Here is a 27,229-nt window from a genome sequence, read left to right on the forward strand (position 1 = left end):
GTTTGGCACCGCACAGATAGTGCCTCCATTTCTTCATTGCATGTACTATTGCATACAGCTCCCTCTCATAAACAGAATAATTCCGTTTTGCACGGTCTAATTTCTTGCTTTCAAAAGCAACTGGTCGAGCTTCTTGTAAAAAGACCGCACCTATCACCTTATCACTGGCATCGGCTTCAACTACAAATGGTTTATTGGGATCCCCAATTAATAGTACTAGAGCTGTAGCAATAGCTACCTTAAGTTTTTGAAAACTTTCATTTTGGTATATTCCCCAATTAAAGCTCTTCCCTTTTCCTTTAAGTTGGTCTGTCATTGGAACAGCTATTCTAGCATAATCTCGAATGAATCTACGATAAAATCCAGATAATCCTAGGATGATCTACACCTCTTCTAGATTCCTTGGAGATGGCCATTCAATAATTGCCCTTACTTTTTTTGGATCCATCTTGATTCCCTCTTTCAAGATAATATGCCCCAAATATTTGACCTCTTGTGCGAACAATTCACATTTAACTTTCTTCGCATAAAGGGAATGTATTCTTAACAATTGGAATACTAATCGTAAGTGTTCCAAATGTTCTTCTTTTGATCTACTAAAGATCAAGATATCATCCAAGAAGACTACTACAAAATGTCCTAGATAGGGCCGTAACACACTATTCATCAGTTTCATAAAGGTAGCTGGTGCATTAGTGAGGCCAAAAGGCATCACCAAAAAATCATAATGCTCGTATCTAGTACAAAATGATGTCTTAGGAACATCCCACTTGGTGATAGCCTGATCTTAAGTCTATCTTTGTGAAGAATTTTGCCCCTTGTAGTTGATCAAAAAGATCTTCCCTTCTGGGCATAGGAAATTTATTCTTCACTGTTATCTTATTAAGTGCTCTATAATCAACACAAAGTCGCATAGAACCATCTTTTTTCTTTACCAATAAAATTGGCGAAGCCCAAGGTGAATTGCTGGGTTGTATAAACCCTTTATCAAGGTAATCCTTAATTTGTCTTTCAACTTCTTGGTGTTATGTTTGACTTAACTTATAAGGTGGTTTAGAAATAGGGTGTGTATCCCTATCTATGTCAATTGAGTGATTTATATCACCCCTATCTGGTGAAAGGCCACTTAGTAAATCAGAAGGAAACACATCTTTAAATACCACTTAATTCATTACTTACATTCAACTCACAAACATAAGAAAATTGTTGCTTCATATTACAGAAAGTAAAAGTGTTTTGTACAGGAAGAGACCATAACATATACACCTCACAAGCTTCCTTCTTTATCAGCTTCTGAACTTTAGTGGAACACAACAAAGGATTATCAAATACTTCATGTTCACCTTGAATCACAAAAGTCTTATTGTCATAAAGACTGTGACAACTATTATCTTTTTGTTGATTTTTTTATTACTACTTTATTTGGTTTCTCTTTTTGGAAGGATCCCTCTTGAAATCTAAACGCCTGAGTTGCATGGCTAGTATGTGAAACGGACAGGAATGTCCAGTGAGTCAAGACTAGACAGTTAAGTTCCAGTACAAGTTTGGAAGAGACTGATGGCACTGTAGATTGACAAGCCTGGAAGAGACTTATGAAAGTGTATATGGACAAGTGTGTTCTAACCTGGAAGAGACTAGTTCAAAGTGAAGATGGACAAATCTCCAAGAGATTAGTCCATGTGGGGTCATCAGTGGAAATTCACTTTCAATTGAGCTACATTGCAAATTTGGATGTAGCCATAGTCTGCAAAGATGGCCAGAAGACTAGTGGGGATGCAATGGAAGCAGCTCCTAAAATTTAGGGAGTTACTATTTTGGACCCCAGAATCTGTTCGCGCCATTATCTTCGTTTTTGCACGAGGATTAATTCTCTAGTCTGTGCCGAGGTCAAATTTTGCACCGATCATAGAGAATTTTAGACCGAAAGGTTTAAACAGGAAAATTGTTACATGTATGCCATGTGTCACAATTTGGGCATAAATTCCCAAAACAGAGAGAGAAAGCAGCACAAAAAAACGAGTTTCAATGCATGAGGGGCACATTGAAGCATGGAACTCATGGGGCTGAGGGCAAATTGCTGCAAATACATCAGCTATGGAGGGTACTTCTTCATCTCTGACTCGTGTAGAGAGGTTGAGCTTGCTCCTCCTAGGTCACTCTCTCCTTATCTGAGCAGATGGATTATGTACAGTGTTGTGGGCTGATCAGATGGATCATGTACAGTGTTGTGGGTTTATGCATAATTGCCGAGGCAAGAGCCTCTTGAACAGGTACAGGGTTTGCTAATTGCATTTTCAAGCAAATACTTGTGTGGAAAACACTGTTTTCCTAAGATTTCTCGCGTGAAATCTCGCAGGATTCAAAGGGCAAGTGGCCCATAAGGTGCGGGAGCCCGCTGGCTACGCATACAAGTGATTGGCAGGTAAAACAGGGCCCAAAACAGGAAATTACAGCCTGCTGTATATTTTTGCAGGTTTGGGTTTTGGGCATTTTTGGTCTCTATTTGCTCCAGAAGCTTCAAGGAAGCTCCAGGGACACTGTACATGTATTTAGGAGCTGTTTAAAGACAAAAGCCAGAAAATGCAGCGTGCTGAATTTCTTACCAGGCACTTCATTGAGTGTGTTTAGGTGTATGGAGACACCAATTGAGTAGGGATAATGACCAAGTCAAGTTGTACTGCCGTTATGGTGTCGAAATTGGGTTGGAACTGTGTTTCCTTCTCCACTTTGTACAGGGACAGCTTGTAGGCAGGTTATTGTGGGATTATCTCTTTGTTAATGAATAAAGAAATACCGCAAGGGGCGCCTGACTTAGGGGCCAACAGGGTGTCTGTGTCGCAACAGGAGCAATCTAGCTTCCTGTATTTCTTCTTGATTCTGTGTCTTTAAGTTCAGGTAAAGTGGGCGACTGTGAATTGGGTGAAAGCATTTATATATTTTGGTTGTACACTACCGCCCTTTCCAGTGAACAGGCCGGTTACATGGTTCCATTGCCGGGATATGAATCACTTTTTCCCTAAAGAGTGAGCCAGGGTCTGTTTGGGTGTAGACACAGAATTGTGCATTATGGCTGATAGAAAGGAAGACACCAGAGAGGAAGCGTCTTCATCACAGGAGATCCCTGTTGTTCATGAGGTGGGAGAGTCTTCTAGACCTCCACAGTTTGTTACTCCTCCTGTTATGGTTGAGCCACAAGTTCTTACAGCTTCTTCTATGGATGAAGACATTTTCAAGACTCAATTAGTTGCTGCTGTGAGTATGTTTACTCAAGTGATGCAGAATCCAAGGTTTTTGGCATTTTTGCAACCCTCCCTTCCTTTACAGCAAGTTGGGCAATCTGCAAAGATTTCGGATCCAGTAGAGGTCTAGGATAAGGGTAAGCATGCTGCAGATTCACTGGAAACACCAAGGCAGCTTGCGGAGTCAATGGAGACTCCAAGATTGGTTCCGATTGTCGAGGAATAGGTGGCGGAAATGCTAGTTACATAGGCATTGCCAGTTCAGCTCGCCAATTTACAGCAGCCAAATGTTGGCTTAAATGGACAGGGAAGCAGTTTTCAGGCTTTACCACAGGTTTTCCCACCGACCTCTGTACATCCTGGGTACTTTGGAGGTGGATTTGTATTTCAGAGTATGGCTGGTTATGTGCTTGGAAACCAGATTTATGTACCAGGAACAGTGTTTGGGGGTACACAGGGTTTTATGCCAAACCCCATGTATGGCAATATAGGCATGCAGCCTGGATTTCAGGGAGTTCAGGGCAGTTTTGGCATGCCACAAGGCACTTTTGGTATGGCTGGTTATCAAAATCAGCAAGCAAGTATTGTGTCTACAAGCCCTGTAGTCAGTGGTCCGACAACTTCCATGCCACCTCTTAGTGTTCCTATGTTACAGGCATATCCTACGGACCCTTTGATGGCTCATGAGAAGCCAAAGCTATACAAGGAAGGTGGTGCAGCCGTACAGTTTGACATCTTTCGAGGATTTGAAGATAGGACTAAGGCTCTCTCTTTCTTACAGCAGTTTGATGCTGCATTTGCAGGAGGGAACTTTACAGAGCCTTCTAAGGTCCGGAAAGCTGCCACCTTTCTTAAGGACAATGCTAGTCAGTGGTGGAGTACACTATTGATGCAAGGACAAGCTCCTGCCACTTGGACTTACTTTAAGCAAGTATTTGCCTCTGCCTGGTTGACCAATGAATTTGAGATCGATGTTATGTCAGCTTGGCACAATTTGGATCATCTAAATGCAAGGATCTGGAAGATTATAACAAGAAGTTTTGGGAGGCTTTGCTTCCAGTCACTTCTTACAAGGTTGTTCCATAGACCGAGCAGATAGAGAAATACTGCTGCGGGCTGCCCAAGGAACTCCGGAATTATTGTACAAAGACAAAGGTCACCACTTTGACACAGTTAATTGAGAATGCCAGCACAGGAAATGCATTATTGCTAGGACAGTCAAGTGGTTTTGGGGGCAGCATTAAACAGGACAAATCTGAGAAATTTTCAGCAAAGAAGCCATTTGGTAAACAGGTTTCTCAGATTTCTCAAAGCACAGGTAAACCTTGGCAGCTCAAGAAGAAGCCAGCCAAGTTCTTTGGACAGCAGTCAAAGGACCAGAAGAAGCCTTTTGTGCGCAAGTCTCTTGAAGAGAAAAAGGCTTTAATGGCTGAGAGGAAGTGCTTTATCTGTGAGCAAACTCGTCATATTGCGTCTAATTGTCCGGACAAGAATAAGAGACCAGCTGATGATGATAAAGAGGACAGGAAAGGAAAGAAGCCCAAACCTTCAGCAGGTTTGGGGTAAAGTTAGGGATCAACATGTCCTCATTTTCTTTGATCCTGGAGCTAAGGCAAACTTTATCTCGCCAGAGTTGGCTTCTACTTTGGGCATCAGAGCAGATGAGATGGGCTACACAGTAGAGGCAGGGTTGGCATGTCCTGGCCACTCAAGAGTTTGTGACACCCATTCTTGGAAAGCTGCGTCTTCATACAGTCTTATGTTGATGCAGAAGAATTTTATATCATGCCACTTGAAGGCTGTGATGTCTTGTTGGGAATGCCATGGATGTTCAGAAAGCATGGTGTGTTGGATGCCTTTAACAAGACACTGACTTTGGAACATAGGGGAAAGACTCACGCGCTTGATGTGAAGCTTAAAGGAGAGTCTGTTGTATCGGCTTCTGCCATTACATCTGTAATAAAGAATCATCTTTCTACGTACTTGATTTTTGCATGTGATGTCAAGGATAATGATCAGTTAAATTTCTCTATATTAGATAGAGACAGGTCTGCTTTCTTGTCTCAGTTCAGTGATTGCTTTTCTGACTCATTACCATCACAGTTGCCACCAGAGAGGTCTGAGGATCATGCGATAGATTTGATGCCAAGCAGTAGCCCACCAAATAGACCTCCGTATAGGATTAGTGCAGCCCAACAGAAAGAGATATTGAGCCAGGTGAATGAGCTGTTAGAAAAAGGGCTGATTCAGCCAAGTTCATCTCCCTTTTGCTCACCAGTGCTCTTAGTGCAAAAGAAGGATGGCTCTTGGCGCATGTGCATAGATTATCGTGCATTGAACAAGAGAACCATCAAGAACAGGTTCCCCATTCCAAGAATTGACGACATCCTTGACCGTTTGGAAGGAGAGTCAATTTTCAGCAGGATAGATTTGAAGAATGGATACCATCAGATCAGGATTAAGCGAGAAGATGTGCATAAGACTGCATTTAGGACCACGTTTGGTCTCTATGAGTTCTTGGTAATGCCATTTGGACTTACTAATGCTCCTGCTACGTTTCATCGAATGATGGACAGGATTTTTCGTCCATACAGGCAGTTTGTTGGTACATTCTTTGATGACATGATTGTATTTTCAAAGAATGAACAAGAGCATAGAGAACACATGAAAGCAGTCTTTGATGAGCTTCACAGTAATAGGTTGCTTATCAATGGCAAGAAGAGTGAGTTCTTCTTGGAAGAAATCTAGTTCCTGGAGCACATAGTATCAAAGGATGGTGTCCGAATGGATCCTGCCAAGGTTGAAGCAATTAGAACATGGCCAGATTTGAAGACTGTCCTTGATGTTAGAAGCTTCTTGGGTTTGTGTTCTTACTACAGGAGGTTCATTCGCAATTTTGCAGAGATTGCTTCACCTTTACATGCTTTACAGAAGAAAGGAGTCTCTTTCCAGTGGACACAGAAAGAGGTTTCAGCTTTTAATCTTCTTAAAGAAAAGATGACTTCTAGTCTAGTGATCATTCTGCCAGATCTTAGGAAGTCATTTGTTGTCCAGTGTGATGCTGTGGCAATAGCATTGGTGCAGTGCTAATGCAAGATGGCCGGGTAGTGGCTTATGAAAGCAGAATCTTGCGAGGGCCAGAGAAGACTATGCAGGTCTATGAGAAAGAATTGTTGGCTGTGATTCATGCGCTTCCTAGTTGGAAACACTACCTACTTGGGGCAGATTTTGTTGTCCAGACAGATCATCAGACATTGCGTCATTTCTTAACTCAGACTAAGCTGTCAGAAAAGCATATGCGTTGGGCAAACTTTTTGTCAATGTTCCATTTTCAGATTGTGCATGTGGAAGGCAAAAAGAATGTTGTGGCTGATGCTTTGTCAAGGAAGCCACAAATGTCAGCTGTGTCAATTCCTTATCATCATGAGCCTGATGATATGAAGGAACAGTATGCTGATGATGAAGATTTTGCAAGGATCTTTGATTAGCTTGTCAATGGACAACATCATGAGCATTATCTTCTCAAGGATGGTTTCATGTTGATGCATGGTAGACTATGTGTGACTATGCCATTGAGACGGAAAGTTATGACAGAGAGTCATTCTCCACCGTATGCAGGGCATCGTGGTATTGATGCAACAGTCAAAGCAGTAGAGACATTCTTTTATTGACCTACTTTGAAAAGAGACGTGGATGCTTTTGTGCGGCAGTGTTTGATTTGCCAGAAGGTCAAGTTTGACAGGCAAAAAGCACCAGGGCTTTTACAGCCATTGCCTATTCCAGATAAACCAGAAAGCATAGCTATGGATTTTATCTTTGATCTTCCAAGGACCAAACAGGAAATGATGGGATATGGACTATTATTTGCAAGTTTAGCAAACAGGCTCATTTCATTCCTGTCAGGAAGAAGATAAAACCAGATCAGATGGCACATTTGTTTATGTGCAATGTCTTCAAGTATCATGGTATGCCACAGTCTATTGTCAATGACCGTGATCCACGGATGACAAGTCTATTCTGGAGAGGCATATTTGAGAACATGGGCACAACGCTTAAGTTCTCATCGTCATTTCATCCACAGACTGATGGACAGTCAGAAGAGGCAAATTCTACTGTCTTGGATCTACTTAAGTACTATGTGTCAGAGCACAAGTCAAAGTGGGAGCAGTATTTGTCTTTGACTGAGTATGCATACAATAATATTGTGCATTCGTCAACAGGCAAAGCCCCTTTTGAAATTGTTGAAGGTGGTAAAAAGGTTCCTCCCATTTTGCATACAAAGGATAAGATCTTTCAGGCAGATCAATATGTGCAGAGTATGGATGAAATGTATCAGAAAGTTAAGCATGCCCTTGAAAGAACTTGGGCAAAGCAAAAGAAAGCTATTGATCATCACCGTCGTGAATTGTTATTTTCACTTGGTGATTGGGTACTATTGCGGTTTGAAAAGGCACGCTTAAAGAAGCGGAAAGGCAAGGAAAGTATTTTCACTAAGCTTAGTATGTGATACTATGGGCCTTTTCAAGTAACAGAGAAGATTAGTGATGTCAGCTATAGGCTGAAATTGCCTGACAATTGGAAGATTAATAATGCTTTCCATGTAAGTCTTCTTAGACCCTATGTGGGTGATGTGCCAAAAGATATGCCAGCTGAGGAACAGCCCGAACTTGAGGAACTTGATGAAATTCTTGTTCCAGAACAAGTACTGGCACACAAGGAAAGGAAAGTGAAAGGCAAGGTTGCTAGAAGGTATTTGGTTAAGTTCAAGAACTATCCAGCTATAGATGCTAAGTGGATGGACGAAGGTGAACTTGCAGAGTCACCTAATGTGTTGGAACTTTACCTTGAAGCATTTCGCTTGCAACCTACCTTGACCCCTTGTATCTCTAAGCTGAAATAGATTGTCAAAGTGACAATTGCTCAAGAAAGAAATTATGTACAGAAACAGATTTTGTACAGGTTAACACTTATTGTGTCCATATGGTTTTCTCAGAGCTAAAGAAGTAAGTATTGCTTGTAAGACTACAGTTTTTACTTCTATTGAATTGAATACATGTTGTAACAATGGTTACTCGATCGGGCATGTATTCTGTGAATTGACTCAGTGGGGATATCATTTTGATGTACCGGCCACTAGATCTCTAGTCAGGGTGATGTGGAGTCATCAAATGAGAATCTACCACTATGGGGGATATCATTGTGGTGTACCGGCCACTATATCTAGAAACAGTGATGTGGAGTCACATGATGATAGTCTGCCATGTTTCACAGTTAGAACATACATGTGTTAACAGTGTGTTCAGTACACAATATTGGCTGATAGCATGTATGTGTTGTACATGTACTGCCAAGTGTAAGTTCACTGGGTTAGCTGGAAGCATGTATGACATTCATGCAAACGAGGACGTTTGCAATTTCGAGAGGAAGGTATGTCACAAGACTGTGACAACTATTACCTTTTTGTTGATTTCTTTATTACTACTTTATTTGGTTTTTCTTTTTGGAAGGATCCCTCTTGAAATCTAAACGCCTGAGTTGCATGGCCAGTATATGAAACGGACAGGAATGTCCAGTGAGTCAAGACTAGACAGTTAAGGTCCAGTACAAGTCTGGAAGAGACTGATGGCACTGTAGATTGACAAGCTTGGAAGAGACTTGTGAAAGTGTATATGGACAAGTGTGTTGAAGAACTAGCCTGGAAGAGACTAGTTCAAAGTGAAGATGGACAAATCTCCAAGAGATTAGTCCATGTGGAGTCATCAGTGGAAATTCACTTTCAATTGAGCTACATTGCAAATTTGGATGTAGCCATAGTCTGCAAAGATGGCCAGAAGACTAGTGGGGATGCAATGGAAGCAGCTCCTAAAATTTAGGGAGTTACTATTTTGGACCCCAGAATCTGTTCGCGCCATTATCTTCGTTTTTGCACGAGGATTAATTCTCTAGTCTGTGCCGAGGTCAAATTTTGCACCGATCATAGAGAATTTTAGACCGAAAGGTTTAAACAGGAAAATTGTTACATGTATGCCATGTGTCACAATTTGGGCATAAATTCCCAAAACAGAGAGAGAAAGCAGCACAAAAAAACGAGTTTAAATGCATGAGGGGCACATTGGAGCATGGAACTCATGGGGCTGAGGGCAAATTGCTGCAAATACATCAGCTATGGAGGGTACTTCTTCATCTCTGACTCATGTACAGAGGTTGAGCTTGCTCCTGCTAGGTCACTCTCTCCTTATCTGAGCAAATGGATTATGTACAGTGTTGTGGGCTGATCAGATGGATCATGTACAGTGTTGTGGGTTTATGCATAATTGCCGAGGCAAGAGCCTCTTGAACAGGTACAGGGTTTGCTAATTGCATTTTCAAGCAAATACTTGTGTGGAAAACGTTGTTTTCCTAAGATTTCTCGCGTAAAATCTCGCAGGATTCAAAGGGCAAGTGGCCCATAAGGTGCGGGAGCCCGCTGGCTACGCATACAAGTGATTGGCAGGTAAAACAGGGCCCAAAACAGGAAATTACAGCCTGCTGTATATTTTTGCAGGTTTGGGTTTTGGGCATTTTTGGTGTCTATTTGCTCCAGAAGCTTCAAGGAAGCTCCAGGGACACTGTACATGTATTTTGGAGCTGTTTAAAGACAAAAACCAGAAAATGCAGCGTGCTGAATTTCTTACTAGGCACTTCATTGAGTGTGTTTAGGTGTATGGAGGCACCAATTGAGTAGGGATAATGACCAGGTCAAGTTGTACTGCCGTTATGGTGTCGAAATTGGGTTGGAACTGTGTTTCCTTCTCCACTTTGTACAGGGACAGCTTGTAGGCAGGTTATTGTGGGATTATCTCTTTGTTAATGAATAAAGAAATACTGCAAGGGACGCCTGACTTAGGGGCCAACAAGGTGTCCGTGTCGCAACAGGAGCATTCTAGCTTCCTGTATTTCTTCTTGATTCTGTGTCTTTAAGTTTAGGTAAAGTGGGCGACTGTGAATTGGGTGAAAGCATTTATATATTTTGGTTGTACACTACCGCCCTTTCCAGTGAATAGGCCGGTAACACTTACCATCCCTTTCAAATTCCAATGTATTATGATGATAACTACGTTTTAAAGATGGTTCCAATCCCCATAGCCACTCCCTCCCTAAAGCAATACTGGCTCTTTCCATATTCATAATTTGGAAATCAAGTTTATCTTTATATCCTTGAATCTCAATTTCCAAATTGGATACCATTGTATCCCATATTTTATTATCTTGACCTTGCATCATACGAACAACATATTGATGCCCACTCTTTTGTTGGGGAAGTTTCAAATTTTTGACAAGTGCATAATTTATGAAATTGTGGGTAGCAAAGTCATCAATCATGACTCTAACCCTCTTTCCAGCTATCAATCCATGCACTCTAACTAAGTCATGTAGCCCAAAAGTAGGCTGCCACATAGAAGTTGACATACAACACCTGTGTTGTACATCCTTGTGCAAAACCTCTAAAGATTTATACTTTTCATGCCCCTTTAATTCCAAGGTCTGCACTACATGGATTTGTTTTTCTTTTCCCTTGCCCTTGTCCTTATCCTTTCCTTTATCTTCCTCCTTTTTCCTTTGAGGGCAATTCCAGGCAGCATGGTTAGGGGATAGGCAATTGAAACACAGCCTTTCTTTTTCGGCCTTATCAAAGTCATCTTGATTTAACTTTGGCCTTACATATTGTTTCTTTTCAAAGGGTTGTTTCTTGCCCTTAAGAAATGGCATTTTCCTTTTAAATTTACCTACAAATTTTGAGGTTTCCAATTCCTTAGTCTTGGGCTCCGTATCATTGAGACTAGTGAGTGTACTTGGACGTGTACTATCTTCACTAATTAATGCAAATTTAATTGCCTCTTAAAGCATCTTAGGTGAACTCCTTTTCACTTCCTTTTTACAGGCCTTATCTAGTCCCATAATGAATCCTCTTGTCTTTTGAAATTCATCTATTCCTTCCAATTTAAGGATTATCTCACGATATTCCTCCAGATATGTCAACAGGGGTCTTCCCTTTTATCTAACATAATCCCAATCTTCCCAATTTCTTTCCATTTCATTTTCAGAAAGGAATTCTTTCAAAAAGACCGATTCAAATTGAGCCCAAGTTTCAGGTATTTTATTTGCCTCCTTTAAAGTTCGCCACCATTTATATGCCTTTGGCCCCAAAGTTAAACTGGCCTCCAGCACTTAGAGATGTGATGGAGTCTTTATTTCTATCTTTTTCCTCCCCGTGAAATGTTACATTAATAAAGTAAATTATGGGAGACAGGCGAAAGCAGGACCCGATAGTTCTTCGTGAAGACCCGGCAGCTCTTCGTGAGGACCCGACGGCTCTGATACCAGTGAGACGTAGTTGCCCAGTCAACTCTTGATGACGGACTATCTGATCGTGTAACAATGGCACGAGTGATTCATTTCTCCTCCCAACCTCGCCTAGATAAGTGCTGGCACCTCTGTCCCCGTTTCCTCTACCAGCCGTCTGCTTCAGGTGAGTCCTACTATTCTTGGACTCTCTTACTCTCTAGGCTCCCCTTGACCCCGTTCAGGTGCCCAAGGCCTTGGACTCTCTTACTCTCTAGGCTTCCCTTGACCCCGTTCGGGTGCCCAAGGCCCCCAGACGGTCATCCCTCGCGCATGTCTCCCATAATTTACCTTATTAATGTAACACCAAGTATCTGATGTTGATTGTTAACGACTTCAGTTGTTATATGTGGCCTTATTTTCTTGAGTACAAGAGTGACACATACTCCCGATTCTGCAAGTGGAAGGTGTTTGTGGGGACGGAAACTACTTCCAAAGTTTATGGTGTTCGAGCTGATCATGGTGGCAATTTTACTTCTCACCTCTTTTTCTCAATTTTGCAAGGATCACGGCATTTGGGTGGAGTATTCCCATCCGAACGCACCATCGAAGAATGGTGTGGTGGAGCCTGCAAATTGGACCATGGTCGAGATGGTCCGATCAATGCTGTAAAGCATAGAAATCTTCCTTGTTCCCTTTGGGGTGAGGCGGTGGCTACTGCAGTTCACATCCACAACCGCTCTCTAATTTCAGCATTACAAGACATGACTTCCTATGAGACTTTCTTTGGGAAGAAACCTTCCAAGTCCCACTTTCGCATCTTCGAATGTGATGCCTATGTCCATGTGGACAAGAAGAAGCGGCAGACGAAGCTCAACTCAAAGTTGTGAAAGCTTATCTTCGTGGGCTATAGCACGACCATGAAGGGATATCAGCTCTATGACTTGACGACACGGAAGATTAAGGTGAGCAGAGATGTGATCTTCGACAAGCCTGCAACTTCCAAGGATCCGATTGATGGTTCTCTTACAAGTGATACTTTATCATCGACTAACCCTCCCCCGCCTTCTATTCCTCTTCTTCCTTCCAGATTGCCTCTTAGCACCCCTCCTTCTTTGGCTCTTCCCCCTCCTAGCCCCCCTCCTCCTTTACCCTCTACTCCGGCTTCCCTTCCACCTTTGACGGACATGACTAATTCTTCGTCGCGTTCTTCCACCCCTTCAACCTCCCCTCAGGAGTCTTCAAGGGATACTCAACCATTAGAGGAGGATCCTCCTTCCAATGAGGATCTCCCTTCCCTTGGTGAGAGGGAGTCCCTTCCACAAACAAGTGCTTTGCAGGTTCCGCAAGCTACTCGATCTCCCTCGCAGCAGCAAGAGTCTCTTAGGATTCCTCGGTGGTACAGGCAGCTTAAACAAGATTCTGGTGTTACTCACTTTCCTCCTACTCCTTCAGGTCAATGCAAATCATCCTGATTATAGGGCCAACAAGATAGTTCCTTGTGTGAACTATGCTCTAATGTCACAAATTCTTCAAGATTCTGAGCCTTCTACGGTCACGAAGGCTCTTGCCCAAGATGTTTGAAGATAGGCTATGCAGACTGAGCTCGATTCCATCGAGTGAAATCAAACTTGGGAGCTCATACCGCGTCCCAAGAAGCGGAAGGTGATAGGTGTGAAGTGGGTCTTTAAGACCAAGTACCTTGCCGATGGTTTCTTGGACAAGCACGAAGCTAGGCTTGTTACCAAGGGTTTTGCACAACGGGCAAAATTGGATTATTTCGAGACCTTTGCTCCTACGGCTTGGATGTCTACTATTCGAGTTATTTTGGCTCTTGCAGCCCACCACCATTGGCCTGTCTATCAAATGGATGTCAAGTCAACCTTCTTGAATAGCATCCTTGAGGAGGAGATCTATGTTTCACAGTCTCCCAGTTTTGTTGTGCAAGGGAAGGAAGATCATGTCTACAAATTGCAAAAGGCCCTTTATGGCCTGAAGCAGGTCCTCATGCTTGGTACCAAAGGATTGACCACTTATTTATGCAAAGTGGTTTCCATCCCTCCGATCATGACCCCAACCTATACTTTTGAGTTGAGGATAGCCACTATGTTTTGCTGATTTTGTATGTTGATGATCTTATCATTACAAGGAGCAACACTCAAGAGGTGGATCACACTCAGACTATTCTGAGGCAGGAGTTTGACATGACGGATCTTGGGATCTTTCACTTCTTTCTTGGATTGGAGAACTATCAAATGGCACAAGGCATTTTTATTTCGTAGCACAAGTACATCTCCGAGCTTCTTTCGGAGTTTTGTATGGCCGATTGTCAATCTATTTATTGCCCCATGGACCCAAAGTCCAAGTTTGTGGCAGATAGAGTTCCCCTTACCGATCCCACCCGTTACAGGTGCCTTGTTGGCTCTCTTATATGACTGATTCACAATCAGCCGGATATTTCTTTTGTGGTGGCTTTGTTGTCTTCTTTCATGAAGACTCCTGCCCAGGATCACTAGAGGGCAACCTTGCATATTCTTCGATATTTGCAGGGGACTCAATCCTACGGAATCATGTATGGAGAGAGGGTCACTCTCTAATTGGAGTGATTCTGATTGGGTAGGTGATGTGGCTTCCCAACAATCCACTACAGGCTATGCTTTCTCCCTTGGATCGGGAGCTATCTCTTGGAGTAGCAAGAAGCGGCCTACTGTGGCTCTCTCTTCTATAGAGGCTAACTATCAAGCCTTATGTTTGACCACTATGAAGGCAATTTGGATCCATCGTATTTTGGCAGAGATTGGCTTTTCATAGCCCGGACATACGGAGCTACATGTGGATAACCAAAGTGCCCTTGCTCTGGCCAAGAACCCGGTGTTTCATGCTCGCACGAAGCATATTGAGGTTCAGTACCACTATGTTCGAGAGTGGATCATGGATTCAGAGCTCGCAATGGCCTATTGTCCCACGAAGAACAATGCGGTTGATCTCTTCACGAAGCCTTTACCTCACGCTTCTTTGCTTCATCACATGAGTTTGTTAGGTCTTCAAACACTCCTAGGATCTAAGAGCGGGGGTTAGCCTGCCCTATTTTGTATGTCAGTCTGTCATCTCCTGGTTGCGAGCTCCTAACAGAGTCTCGTAGGAGACAGAGGATCTCTATCAGTTTGTTCAACATTTATGTGTTTGTGCATTTCATTTTTGAGTGGCTGCTGGCCCATTTTTTAGGGCGCATTTTCCAGTCAGCCCGTTTTAGAACAATCAGTCAATTTTGGCAAGCCACCAACTGGTCGGCCAGATTTAAGAGGAGGGGGCTATTTATAGCAACCCTCTTGGTCACTCTCACTCTTTTCTGCAAATTCAGCACACACTACTCCCGTTCCTCTCCGGCATTGGTGCTGCCACTCATTTCAATTTGATCCGGTGCCCTCACTGACGTTGTGACCTGCATGCAAGGACTAATCAGTTCACATCCTTGCATTCAGCATATATTTCATCAATACAATAGTTCTTCCTTCATTCTCTGCTATCTCTCTTTGTGTTCGTGTTCCTTCTTCCGTTGCGCACTCTCACAAGAATGAGCTACCTCCTTCGTCAAAACAAGTGATAGACAGGTCAAAACTCCTAAAGTCCTCATTTGAGTCATACTAAGGCTCACAGGCACGAGATGACAAGGCATGACAAACAAGACTGCTAACAGCCCCTCTCAAATCCTGGATGTGAGGGAAGGCCAAGGAAGAAACGGATCATGGGGTGGCAAGAGGAATGCCAATGTTGATGAAGTCTGTCAATGAAGAGTGCCGATGAAGAAACTCCTCACGATCCTAAGAAGTCCCCCTCTGAAGCACTAAGGGCTAGGAAATCCATAACCACATCACCGAGATCATCCCCCTCTGAAAAGGATGGGGGTTACAAGGGAACCATTGGAGGAGAGGGTGGGGGGGGAAGGAACCTATGGAAAAGATGGTGCACAAACGGGAACAAGTGCAGCAATAGGCAACTACCCTAGAGGACCCTGCATAAGAGAAGGGGAATAGAACTTGTGAAGCCCACTCCCCTGCCAACTTGTCGTGATAACAACCCCTATAGAAGAATCCTCAATACAAACGGCCTGCTCGATAAAGACAACCTAGGTACCAAGCCTAGTAAGGCCATAAACTAAGAGGAGTGAAAAGCCCAAGTTCAGAATATAAAGGGTCTGTGAAAGAAAGCTCAAAGTGCAATCAACAAACAAAGGCAAAGTGCCAACACCACAAATAGGCACCGATACAATGTTAGCAACAATGACCGAACCCTCAAAAGGGCATAGATCCTGCAACAAATCACCTTATGGAGTCATATAACTGGAAGTCTCATGATCGACCAACCAAGGCCTCTCAAAAAACGAGCAGAAGAATATAAAGGGTCTGTGAAAGAAAGCTCAAAGTGCAATCAACAAACAAAGGCAAAGTGCCAACACCACAAATAGGCACCGATACAATGTTAGCAACAATGACCGAACCCTCAAAAGGGCATAGATCCTGCAACAAATCACCTTATGGAGTCATATAACTGGAAGTCTCATGATCGACCAACCAAGGCCTCTCAAAAAACGAGCAGAAGAAGGCTCTTCCAACTCAATAATATGAAGGAACACTCACTCATGGGTAACTGTTGGAGTAGAGGTAGAAGGCTCGAAAATTTTAGCTCCATCCTTCGCTCCTGAATGAAGGTGAGGGAACTTCTACCAACATTTCTCCTCTAGATGTGTCCCCTTGCCACAATATGGACATTTAGGCTTCTCTGAGTCCGAGTTAGGGCCTAAAGAACTCTCCTGTCTCTTAGCCTTTCACTTCCCTTGCTTCTTCTTCCCCCCTCCCAAACCTTGAACAAAAGCTTTGGTGGAGGTGCATCCACTGGCTACCTTTTTGGCGCACTTGTATGCTTCAAAACAAGCGGTGCAAGCTCCTCTCCTTCTCACGAGTCCTCGATGTAAGAAAACTAGTATAAAAGACATCAAACCGGGGAGATGGCAACTGAGTCAAAAGAATCATGGCCATATCCTCTAAAGAGATTATCTTGCCGAGGGACACAAGCTCTAACCTATTGATCCTCTAACCTATTGATATGATCCTTCATGAAAGAAGAGTCATCAACAGCGAGCATCCATAACTTCTTCTCGAAAGTGTAATCCGATGGGCAAATGTCTTCTGATAGTACAAAGAAGCAAGCTGTGTCCACACTTCAGTTGCTTTGCATAACCTACACACATGCACTAGGACAAAATCCTGTAAGCTCATAAAGAGGAAAGATCAGACTCTAAAGTTGAGCCGATCGGCGATCCCATAAGGCTGCACGATCCAACAAAGGGATCCTCCACTCTATGGGGCATAGGATGCGTAACAAACTCCCAAAGATCGAAGGTATCAAGGATACACTCCACCTTACACAACCAAAGCTAGTAGTTGGAACCATCAAGCTGGTTGTCTTTGGGCAAAGAAGGGAGTACGGTCACCTATATAGAGGGTGCCATGAAAGGCATATGAATGCCAACAGAACAGGCCTTCTGTGAAATATGGAGAGAATGGGGAGACGACGAATCCTATATAAACAGGCTAGGTGACCTCTAGTCACCATGTGAACTAGCACAAAAATCTCTCCATCTCTCATAGGAAGGAACAAAGACCCCATCCTTTGAGTCAAGAGAGAATTGATAATAAGACATCTTCGATATCCTTGGGGAAATAAACTATCACCTGCACAAGGACTGTGTGTGTTTGTTGAGGAGAGTTGTCGCATGACCAAGGAACATTGTGTTTGCAACAGAAGACAGTCACTTGACTGAGGAATCCTATCACCTCCAACAAGAGAGAAAGTGGGTAGCAGAACAGATACCTAGCATAAGAAAAGCATACACCTCCAAGCAAAAAGCTGCATTTTCAGCAAAACACTAATGTGGCAAGGTTGCCTGGCAATCTAGGGTGGTCTCCTCCGCAAGAAGTCAACTCTGTGCCTCTCTTAGACAATGATACCATGCTTTGATACCATGTAAGAGTGCGCAATGGAACATAGAGGAAGAGAGAGAGACAATTTCCAAGAAAAGAAGCAAAGACACCTACACTAAACAGGGAACAAACGTTGAATACAAGAAGAGGACTAATCATTTCCTGCGCTCAGTCCACAACATCAATGAGGGCACAGATCAGGCTGATGATGACAGCAACACCGAAGATGGAGAAAGATGATGAAGTCAGAGTATGCACCTGCCAAGGAAGGAGGGCAGATGATGATCTAGCTGATCGCCAAGTAGAAAATAACAAGAATAGCTTATAGATGGAGTGGAAAGGAGTTTGAGCTCTTTCTTGTAAATCTATTGCACAATCATAAGGTCGATGTTCCAATAGCATATCCGCATTCTTCTTTTTAAACACATACTTGAACTCTACATATTGAGCTGAGAGTGTATCAAGGCTTTCATCCTTTCGCTTCTCCATTGGACGCATGAATCAAAAAATATAAATTCTTCTTTGCTTGATGCATAAACACATTTGCCCCAATGTGTATTGGTCAATAATTTTTCCTTTTATCATTTTCCATTGGCCTTGGTTCAATCTTTATAGACCTCCAATCTAATACAAGACTCCTTAGGATAACTTTTATGAGTTGAGTCTCATACCTAACGTGCCCCGAAGCAAGAGATCAACTATAAATTACTTCTACACATACCAACTTTGCTTTCCTTAGAGGTTGTATATCATGTTGCTCTACAAATTTCTCATCCATGAAGCATGTTGTAGCTCCAGAGTCTAACAAAGCAAGTCCGTCTATCAATCTTCCCTCCAAGTGAATCTTTATGTAGACATTACATGGCACAATGGACATAATTTGAGCAAGGAGTAGAAAACACACAACAAATATGATAAGGACAAAGACTACTTTAATTTCAAATGATATAATACAAAGATGGCTTTGTCCACCTGTGCACTTCCACTGCAAAGCTTAGATGACGATCCAGACAGATGATAGGCGAAGAGCTTAAGGGTAGCTGGAAGAACTCTGACTAGGTGAAAGATAGATTGACGATGGCTTTGGAGGGATCTTTCTTTTATAGCCTGGAAAGACAATTTGATTGGGCTATCTAACCATATTATGAACCTTCCCTAGTTGGCTAGGGAATATTTCAAGGGATATTCTCTTTATTGTCGGGCCAAAGGCACTACCCCCGGACCCTAACATAGGGGTCCCTAATAACTCCCACATCTCGCAACTCAATGCATTGTGCCTCGAGTTGCTACTAGCATAACTACTCTATCTAACCCAAATGCTAAACCCACAAATGTTACCTTTTTGCTATCTCGTTACATAGACCTCATCTAACATACAAGTCAGGACCCAACCATCCGTGCTCACACATGGCTTCTCCTCATAATGAGCACCTTATAATATAGAGCACCATGGATCATTGGTGGCACCTTACAAGGGAGAAACATTAAGCATATCTAACACTTTATTAATAACATAAAGCTAGACGTTGGATCTTCAAATAGAAAGAGATCTTCTTTTGGATTCCTCGACACTGTCCAACCATATGGTCTCTATTGAGACTAAACGTTAATGTTTCCCAACAATGATGTAGTGGTTCCATGAATTCTTATCCTTCGCTTGCTAGGACAATATTTAGCTATGTGTTTGGATTGGCCGCAATACATGCATAGTCTATCAATGTGCCGCTTTTATTTTTCTTGAGTTGTAAAGGGCTTAAACCGCATCATATCAATTTACATAGGCTTTGTCTCAGAAACTTAGTCTTCTTGGCCGGTTAGGTCTTCAAAATTCTTCGTTCTACTTAAATTAAAGGTGGCTCCTCGACATCTTTCTTGTCTTCTCTAAAAAATGCAGTTATCACATTCAATTGCTTGAGAGAGAAATAAACTAAGTGTATGCACCATTGGCATATTGAGCAAAACATCTTTAACATCATCTTTCAATCCCCAATGGAATTGAATAATAACATAATCCTCATGTCATGTTAAATCGCATTTAAGTTGCCGAAATATTGATGCATATATCGAGGTAGGTCTCAACCCTTGCCGTAGATTTTTAATCTTTGTTTCACCTACTCTTACCCTATCTACTTCTCCAAATGTGGTAGAGAACTCTTGTACAAAAGCCTCAAAATTATATAGCGATGGGGATTCCTTCTTAAGCAAGGCGGCAAACCAAGAGAGAGTTGTACCTAAGAGAAGAGTTCCTACAAGGCTGATCCGAGAAGCATCGTTTGGATAATAATCTAGTTACATCCATATAAACAATCGTACCTACTGGAGGAAACCTCTGAATTTTGACCTTGCAGCATCAAATTTCTCTAGAAGGCGACCTTTAGTTCTTTCTTATATTGATCATAAAGGTTGCTAATAGCTAATGGATGTGTAAGCGTGGGAAATAACATGAGAATGACAATACTTGAACTTAACTAACTCGATCAATTATCACCATGAAAGTTAAAAGATAAAGAGTAAAAGAGAGAGAGAAAAGAGTCGACGCCATGTTGAGAGGGGAACTGGCCCCTCCCCCTTTTCAAGAATTTATTAAAACAAAACCACGACACCAAGTGCATAAACCATATACAAAGGGCTGATTTGCTACAATTCTGAAAATTAGGATTTTGAAACCTTAATTTCTGCAAACTTCGGGCAGCAAGTTAGTTTCCTTATTTAGTGCTCGGATCAAATTAAGCTAAGTAGAAAGTGCTTCTGGATGAGAGATAGATAGAAAAGTACAAAGTATGCGGCTGAAATTTTCAACATGACAGCTTGTTTCGAATGAACAGAGAGACCTTATATAGGTATGGGACTTGGGTACTCAAAAGTGACAAGTAGAGGCTACAATGATAAGAATTTGCTGAAAATGACAAGTGTAGGAACACTTGTCTCTTCAAAATGACACATACCCTCTTCTAGATGCCACATGTCACTTTTCTAGAGAAAAAAGCTTCCAATCCTTCTACTTTAAAAATCTATCAAATGGTTAAGAATTCAAGATACCTGCTGAAGACAAAATTGTTCCTTGTGAACTTCCAGAGCATTTGGCATGAACAGAATTTCCATTTGAGCAACTTTCAAAAATAGTAACCTCCTAAAATTTAAGAGTCGCCAAATTTAGCTTCTGGAGAGCTTCATTATGTAGGTTCATCGATTCATGGTTTATTTCTCGATCATGAGCATCTAATTTCACTTTTTGAAACCACTCGTTATATAGGCCTCTAGTATATCTGAGTGTAAAAGTCTTAGTCACCTGAGCTTTCTAGTCAATTTGACCACCCAACTAAACTTTTAATTTCTCTTGGACATCTCATCAATGAGATGTCCAAGTATAATTATAGGGCGTCTTGGCCATTGGCTACCCTTAGATAGAAAGATGAACATCTAATCATATTTTGAAACACTTAAATAATACAAATGCCCTTTCAAAGTACATGAGCATCAAATTAAGTTGGAATCATTGAGCCAATATGGCTTGGTAACAATTGATATACAAAAGGTTTGCTACAAGATGTCTGACTTGATATAGACTTGTCTCTTGGATTACTTTAAATTTTCGTTGCAGGTCTTGCACAACTAAGCCCAAAGCTTGTGATTGCTCTGCTTGTAGCTTGGCATTACTTTTCTGGCGCTCTTGGATTTGCTACTAGATGCTTTATAAATAAGCAACGATACCTTCCATCACAGACTCCACCACAACTAAGCAAGATCATGATAGGAGAGTCGCCAAAACTGTTATGGGTATGGCAAGTGCTCTTCAAGAGCAAGGAGATCGCTCTCACAACTTACAAGAGAATAACTTGAAAGAGAAATTGAATTAGAACCTAATTGCAAGATAACTCAATTATAAGAGAATGCTCATAAGAGTGTGGCTTGAATACAAGACAAGACTCAATATAAGAAAAGACTAGAACAAGACAAGAACTAAAAGAGGACTTATCTCGTAGGCACCTCACAACCGATGTTGGCAAGATTAAAGGGCTTGTAGCCTATGATCCCTATTTATACCATAGCTTAGGGAAGCTAAGGGAAACACATGTCGTTATAGGAGGATGCCACATGGCATGACATGCATGTTGACACATGGCATGACATGTATACTGACACATGGCATGCTAACATCAACAATGATATGAACAATGATACAGATATCTTCTAGAATATTCTAAGATCTTCTAGAAACTTCATGAAACAAATGGTTGTTCCAACTCGCATCACCAAGGGTTGCCCTTATTTAAGCATCCGTTACACTCCGAGACGTTTGTCGTGCTCCAAGACAAGTGACGATAAATCCTCCAATAGAAGAGTCTCTTAGGTTCTCGATGTAAGAAGGCTAGTGCAAAAGACATCATATTTCAGAGATGGCAACTAAGTCAAAAGAAGAATAGCCATATCCTCCAAATATATGATCCTACCAAGGGAAGAAAGCTCATCCTTTATGTCTTCCAACCTGTTGATATTATATTGCATGTAAGGAGAGTCGTCGGTAGTGAGCATCTGTAATATCTTCTCAAGAGTAATCCGATGGGCAAAATGTCTTCTGATAGTGTAAAGAAGCAAGCTTTGACCACACTTTCGCTGCCTGTTCCAGCCTGTGCACATGCACTAGAATAGACTCTTATAAGCTCATCAAAAAAAAAGACCAAGCTTGTGAGTTGAGTCGATCCCATAGAGCAACTTAGTCCATAGACGAACCAATGTGGGAATCCTCCATTGGATGGGAAACCAAGGTGGTAATAAAGTCCAAAAGATCAAAGGTGTCAAATATACACTCCACCTTGCAGAACTAAAGGGAGTAATTAGACCCATCAAGGTAAACTTCTTTAGGTAAGGAAGGTAGCATGGGCACTTGAATAGGGGGTGCCATCATGGCAATACACAGGCCAACAATACAAGCCCAGTGAGACATACAAAGGGAAGCAAGAATAGAAGAAAGGGGCTCTGATCTTCTCGACCTAACAGAGGGAAAATAAGGCCTTGAAGGTTGATCTTCGAGTCAATCACGACAAGACAATTGGTAAGATTGCCGATCAAGAGAAGGAAGAAGAAGCCTCTTCAAAATCGTCAAAAGCATTGAGCGAGTAATAATCCATCTTTGTAAATCTGCAAATGGAGTTATGGGTTGGACACTATAGATATTTCAAGTATTCATAATATTATTTTTCTAATCGTTTTGGCCATTTATTGCTAGCCAATTGGTGCACGATACTAGTCGACCAAACCCTTTTATGGCATTATTTTATGCCTATTTATTTGGGCCTCCCTCCTCAAGTCATTCATCACTTTTGCAGATTCTCAATGCAAGTCCTCTTAGAGAGAGGGAGCCAATGTCAATGTGTCCACACAACCAATGACTCACTATTGTAAACAAGTGTATTGTATTTAGTATATGGATTCCATTTCCCAAAAACACGTCTCTGAGTTCTCATTTTGCACTATTATTTTGTTTTATCTTTTCTATGTATTGTACAATCTATTACAACAATCTTCTACACTTCCATCGCTGCATCCACCACTGATAGCACCCCCCTTTCCCTCTCCCCCCGAGTGTTGCTGCCATAACAGTTGTTATGGCACCATCTATTCATGTGTTCATTCTTTCCTCACTGCCCAAAGAGAACCACCTTTTTGGTGCAAGCTACTCCCTTTGGTCATGTAAAGTGGAGTGTATACCTGATGCATTCAATTTGTCAGCATCTATTACCGTCCCTATTCCCTATCTAGTAGAGGATCCCCACATTTGTTCTACAATGGACAAAGTAAACCTATGAGATCGGCTCAATTGTCGAACCCAATCCTCTCTTCATGAGTTTGTAAGAATTTGTTCTTATGCATGTGTGTAAACTTTGGACTGCAATGGAGATATGGATCAAGCACTCTTCTCTCTATCACCAAAAGACTTTTGCCCTCAAAATTACCATCGAAAAGAAGCTCCGAGTGCTTCCTATTGATGACTCTCATTCTACAGAGACCATATCAATAAGATGGAGAAATTGTGGGATGAGCTTACATCCCTTGGTAGGACAATTTCATTAGACAACATGGCTATGATTCTCATCACTCATCTTCTATCTCCAAAGTATGATGTCTTCTATACTAGTTTGCTTAACTCCAAAGTTTGGGACACTATTCTATGGGAGAAGTTTGCTCCACTTGTTTTGGAGCACAAAGAGCAAGTCCAAGAGATTGGAGCCAATTGATCTAGCTCTAGTAAGACTTTTACTATAAGTTTAGGAGGGGGACCAAAAGGATGACAAGAAGAAGACTAAGATTAAGAAGCAAGAAGTCAAGAAGGATAGTAAGAAGTCAAAGCCAAATTGCCCAGGCTATGGAAAAGACACTCATCTTGAGGAGAAGTATTGGCAGAAATACCCCTATTTGGAACCAAGCACCAAGGAAAGTGCTAAGGATTCAAAGCCTATACCATCTACTACAAAGTCAATCTCCATCCATTTATTCAAAGTCGAAGCCATTACACTTGTTTCTTCCATTGTAGAGAAGCCATGGCTCGAGGATAGTGGAGTCTCTTTGCATATGACTTATCAACAGGATTTCGTCGCAAAGGGGGTTCCATCATCATTGGTGATAATTTTTTCATCTAAAGACAAGAAGCAAGGATAATTCCCTTTCTAGAATATCATCACAACTCTTCTACCTAAGTGCTTTATGTTCCTAATTTAGATGTTAAGATTTTATCTATTCATGGTTTGACACAACTAGGGACACAAGTGGTCTTCAACAAAGATGTCATAGTTGAAGATGCATCTATAGGTTCTATACTTTGGATAAGTACATGAGAGGTGGGTTGTACAAGCTCACCGCCATTGCAACGCAATCTCCCAATGGGCTTGGGCTACTTTGGCATGCCCATTTTCTTGAAAGAAATTGGTGGAGGGGCTTCTAGATTTTCCTCCCGTCAACACTTTGTGCCCCAACTACATTAGGGTAAGTAGCATCGACAGTCTCATCCACAAGTTGCCTCATGTAGGTTATCTACTCCACTTGAGTTGGTTCATACCGACTTATACAAATCCATGAGTACAGTCTCCTTTGGCAAGCCAAGTATCTAATGTTGATTGGTGATGCTTTTAGCAGGTATGTGTGCCTCTACTTCTTGGAACACAAAAGCAAGGCATATCCCAACGTTCATGCGACAAAAGTGTTTTCTAAAAAGCAAACAACTTTCAAAGTTTGAGATATACAAGCCAACCATGGTAGCAAGTTCACATGATGCTCTCTTTGCTAAGAAGCCTTCCATCTCTAACTGTCACATCTTTGGGTGGGATACATGTCCATGTGGACAAGAAAAAAAGTGGAAAGCTCAACATCAAGTCAAATAAGTTCATGTTTGTTGGTTACAAATTACAAGCTCTATGACCTAAAGTAAAGAAAGAAAGAGGTGAGTTGGGACATGATATTTGATGAGGCTACGGTCAGCCTATGTATACACACAAAAATTACTCGCTAAAAGTGTAATGCACATTGCAGAATGGACACAAGATAGTCAAAGATTCAATGTCTCTATCAAAATTTTATAGAGCTCACAACTAAGAGATGAAAGAGTCCCATAGTATTTCAAAAACAAGAAAAACAAAAATAGTAAAAAATAGAGTTTTGAAGTTTCAACCACTTTTGGAAACTAGAGGAGGAGTTTCATATTCTAGCATTAAATCCATACATGGATACTTTACTATATCGATGCACATAACCCCACTTAATTTTTACACAAAAGTTCAAGCCTTCATCTAACTTAAACTTGTCTTCATCTTGTCTCCATACATTTTATGTCTCCGTCCCTTATATCAAAAGAATTGTGAAAAGCTAAGGATTTCAAGCCTTTGCATGACTATTTAGTAGCTACAAGTTGCTAGTAAGAGTTGAGAGTTAGTACTACATTATTAATTATGCAAACCTTTCTATGACTACTTCCATCCTCTCACTAAAACCAGCTTTAATGAAGAGAAATAGGCATGCAAACACATGCAATAAAATGGTACTTTGAAGGCCAGAATTTAAAGTTGAGAGCTAAAACACACAGTCTATCAATTAAAAACTGAAAAACAGACAAATAAAGTTCAAGGCCTCTCCCTCTCTAAACAAAAACTTTTTTCACAAATCCAAAACACACGCACGTGCGCATTATGTGTGTGCCTGTGTGTGTGAAGACCAATGCTGATCCAAAACACCGTTTCGGGATACTATGCTCATAAGTAGAAGACAAAGATCAATACGAAGAATCTTTTCCATCACATAGCAGTGTGGTGTAGCACATGCCACCCGCTATTTCAGAGTGAGGTTTTCTCTAACGTGGTCAAATGCAGGCCGAGACAGCCTTGTTGACAGGTGGCCTTTAAAAAGGCACGCTCCTCACCTATAAGCATTGTGCGTTCCTCTTTCTATTGAGAGGGAAGGCTCCGACGCGTAAGTTACCCACCACCACGAGTATACTTCCGTCGTCTCTCACTTGACTTCGAAAACTACTTAGGAGAAAAATATTGCTATGTCGGCCACGCAAGGCTCCAACAACCACGACAAGCGACTCTTCACTCTCCTCCTAAGCTTAAAAGACAACTAGGCTTGATAAATAGCCAGCTTATAGTACCAGAAGAATACCACATATCCTGCTGTTTCGTCCCTGTCCTTAGCACTCTGAGGGAGGAGCTGGCCAAGACATGGCCAGTGTCCAAGTACTTGGTCTGGACGTCACGGCCGAGGGTGCCAATAAGGCCGACAAAGTTCGTGAGGTCCTTCTTCCATTCGATGGACTCCGGTCGGGGCGTTCTACCCTCGCTGAGCTCTGCCGCAAGCTGAGAAACCGCAGATGCCATGGTTGAAAATGTGCGCAGCCGTACACGTACCGGCGAGGACAGCCTCCCTTGAGGAGATGACCTCCATCGCACAGGCCATCGCCTCGATGATGCTTTTGCCGGCGCACAGTGCTGGATTAGTGACCGCTGCTGCAAGTGATAGGACTGAGAGAAACCACCATGGATGCTTCGCACAGACGCAAGCATGACTACCCGTCCTAGCCTAAGCTTGCTTTTTGAAGAGGCTGCATACCACCTTGCTTGCATTCGGGCCTGGTTTTTATACCCCTCAAGACGCCCTCCGCATTAGACCGGTTGATGGGGATCAAGCTGTACGCAATCGGGTTTGAACCGCACCACCACATGCCCACCCTGCCCAAGAGAACAACATTTGTACTTTCATAGGACTTCAAGGGAATCAGATATCAAAAGGCATAAAAATGATAAAGCAAAAAGAGATAAAATATATCCTGGTACTCTCACAAGCAATACCATCAGGTTTTTAGATCATTTATTGATTCAAGCATTTCAAGCAACCGAGCTATAGCTACCTCTCACATAACCAATGCACACTCTCTAATCAAATGTAATAGCCTTATGAGCTCATCCATTCGCTGTAATCTAGCCGCAAAAATCCGCTAGTAGCTCCACAATCCAAGGAATGCACTCAAGCAAGCTCCATCTCCATACTCCACCTATCGTACTCATCGCGCAAAGAAAAGAAAAGAGAATAAGAAGAAGAAAAGAGAAGCAAGAGCTTTAGACATGAGTAATAAGAAAGCCACACGTTTTTACATTCCAAGAATGAGCTTATCCTCTTACTTTTTTGGCTTATACACATGTC

At 42.0% G+C, this 27,229-nt stretch overlaps 1 protein-coding gene across 2 annotated transcripts in view; it reads right to left on the reverse strand.

Annotated features, from left to right (window-relative positions):
- LOC148018694 (protein OSB2, chloroplastic-like) overlaps positions 1–26,765 on the reverse strand; it is a 119,377-nt gene extending 92,612 nt beyond the window's left edge. Inside the window, exon 1 of one of the 2 annotated variants that reach the window (XM_087661106.1) lies at positions 26,181–26,765. In XM_087661106.1, coding sequence (XP_087517232.1) covers positions 26,181–26,652 — 472 coding nt within the window. In that variant the 5' untranslated portion in view covers positions 26,653–26,765. The remainder of the gene's footprint in view (positions 1–26,180) is intronic. The other variant, XM_087661104.1, reaches the window with a different exon arrangement.
- Positions 26,766–27,229: the final 464 nt, after the last annotated feature.

This window comes from Lygodium microphyllum, chromosome 20 (genome assembly GCF_053477565.2).
Source record: "Lygodium microphyllum isolate KBCC chromosome 20, Lygodium_microphyllum_v1.1.10, whole genome shotgun sequence".
Classification (NCBI taxonomy): domain Eukaryota; kingdom Viridiplantae; phylum Streptophyta; class Polypodiopsida; order Schizaeales; family Lygodiaceae; genus Lygodium; species Lygodium microphyllum.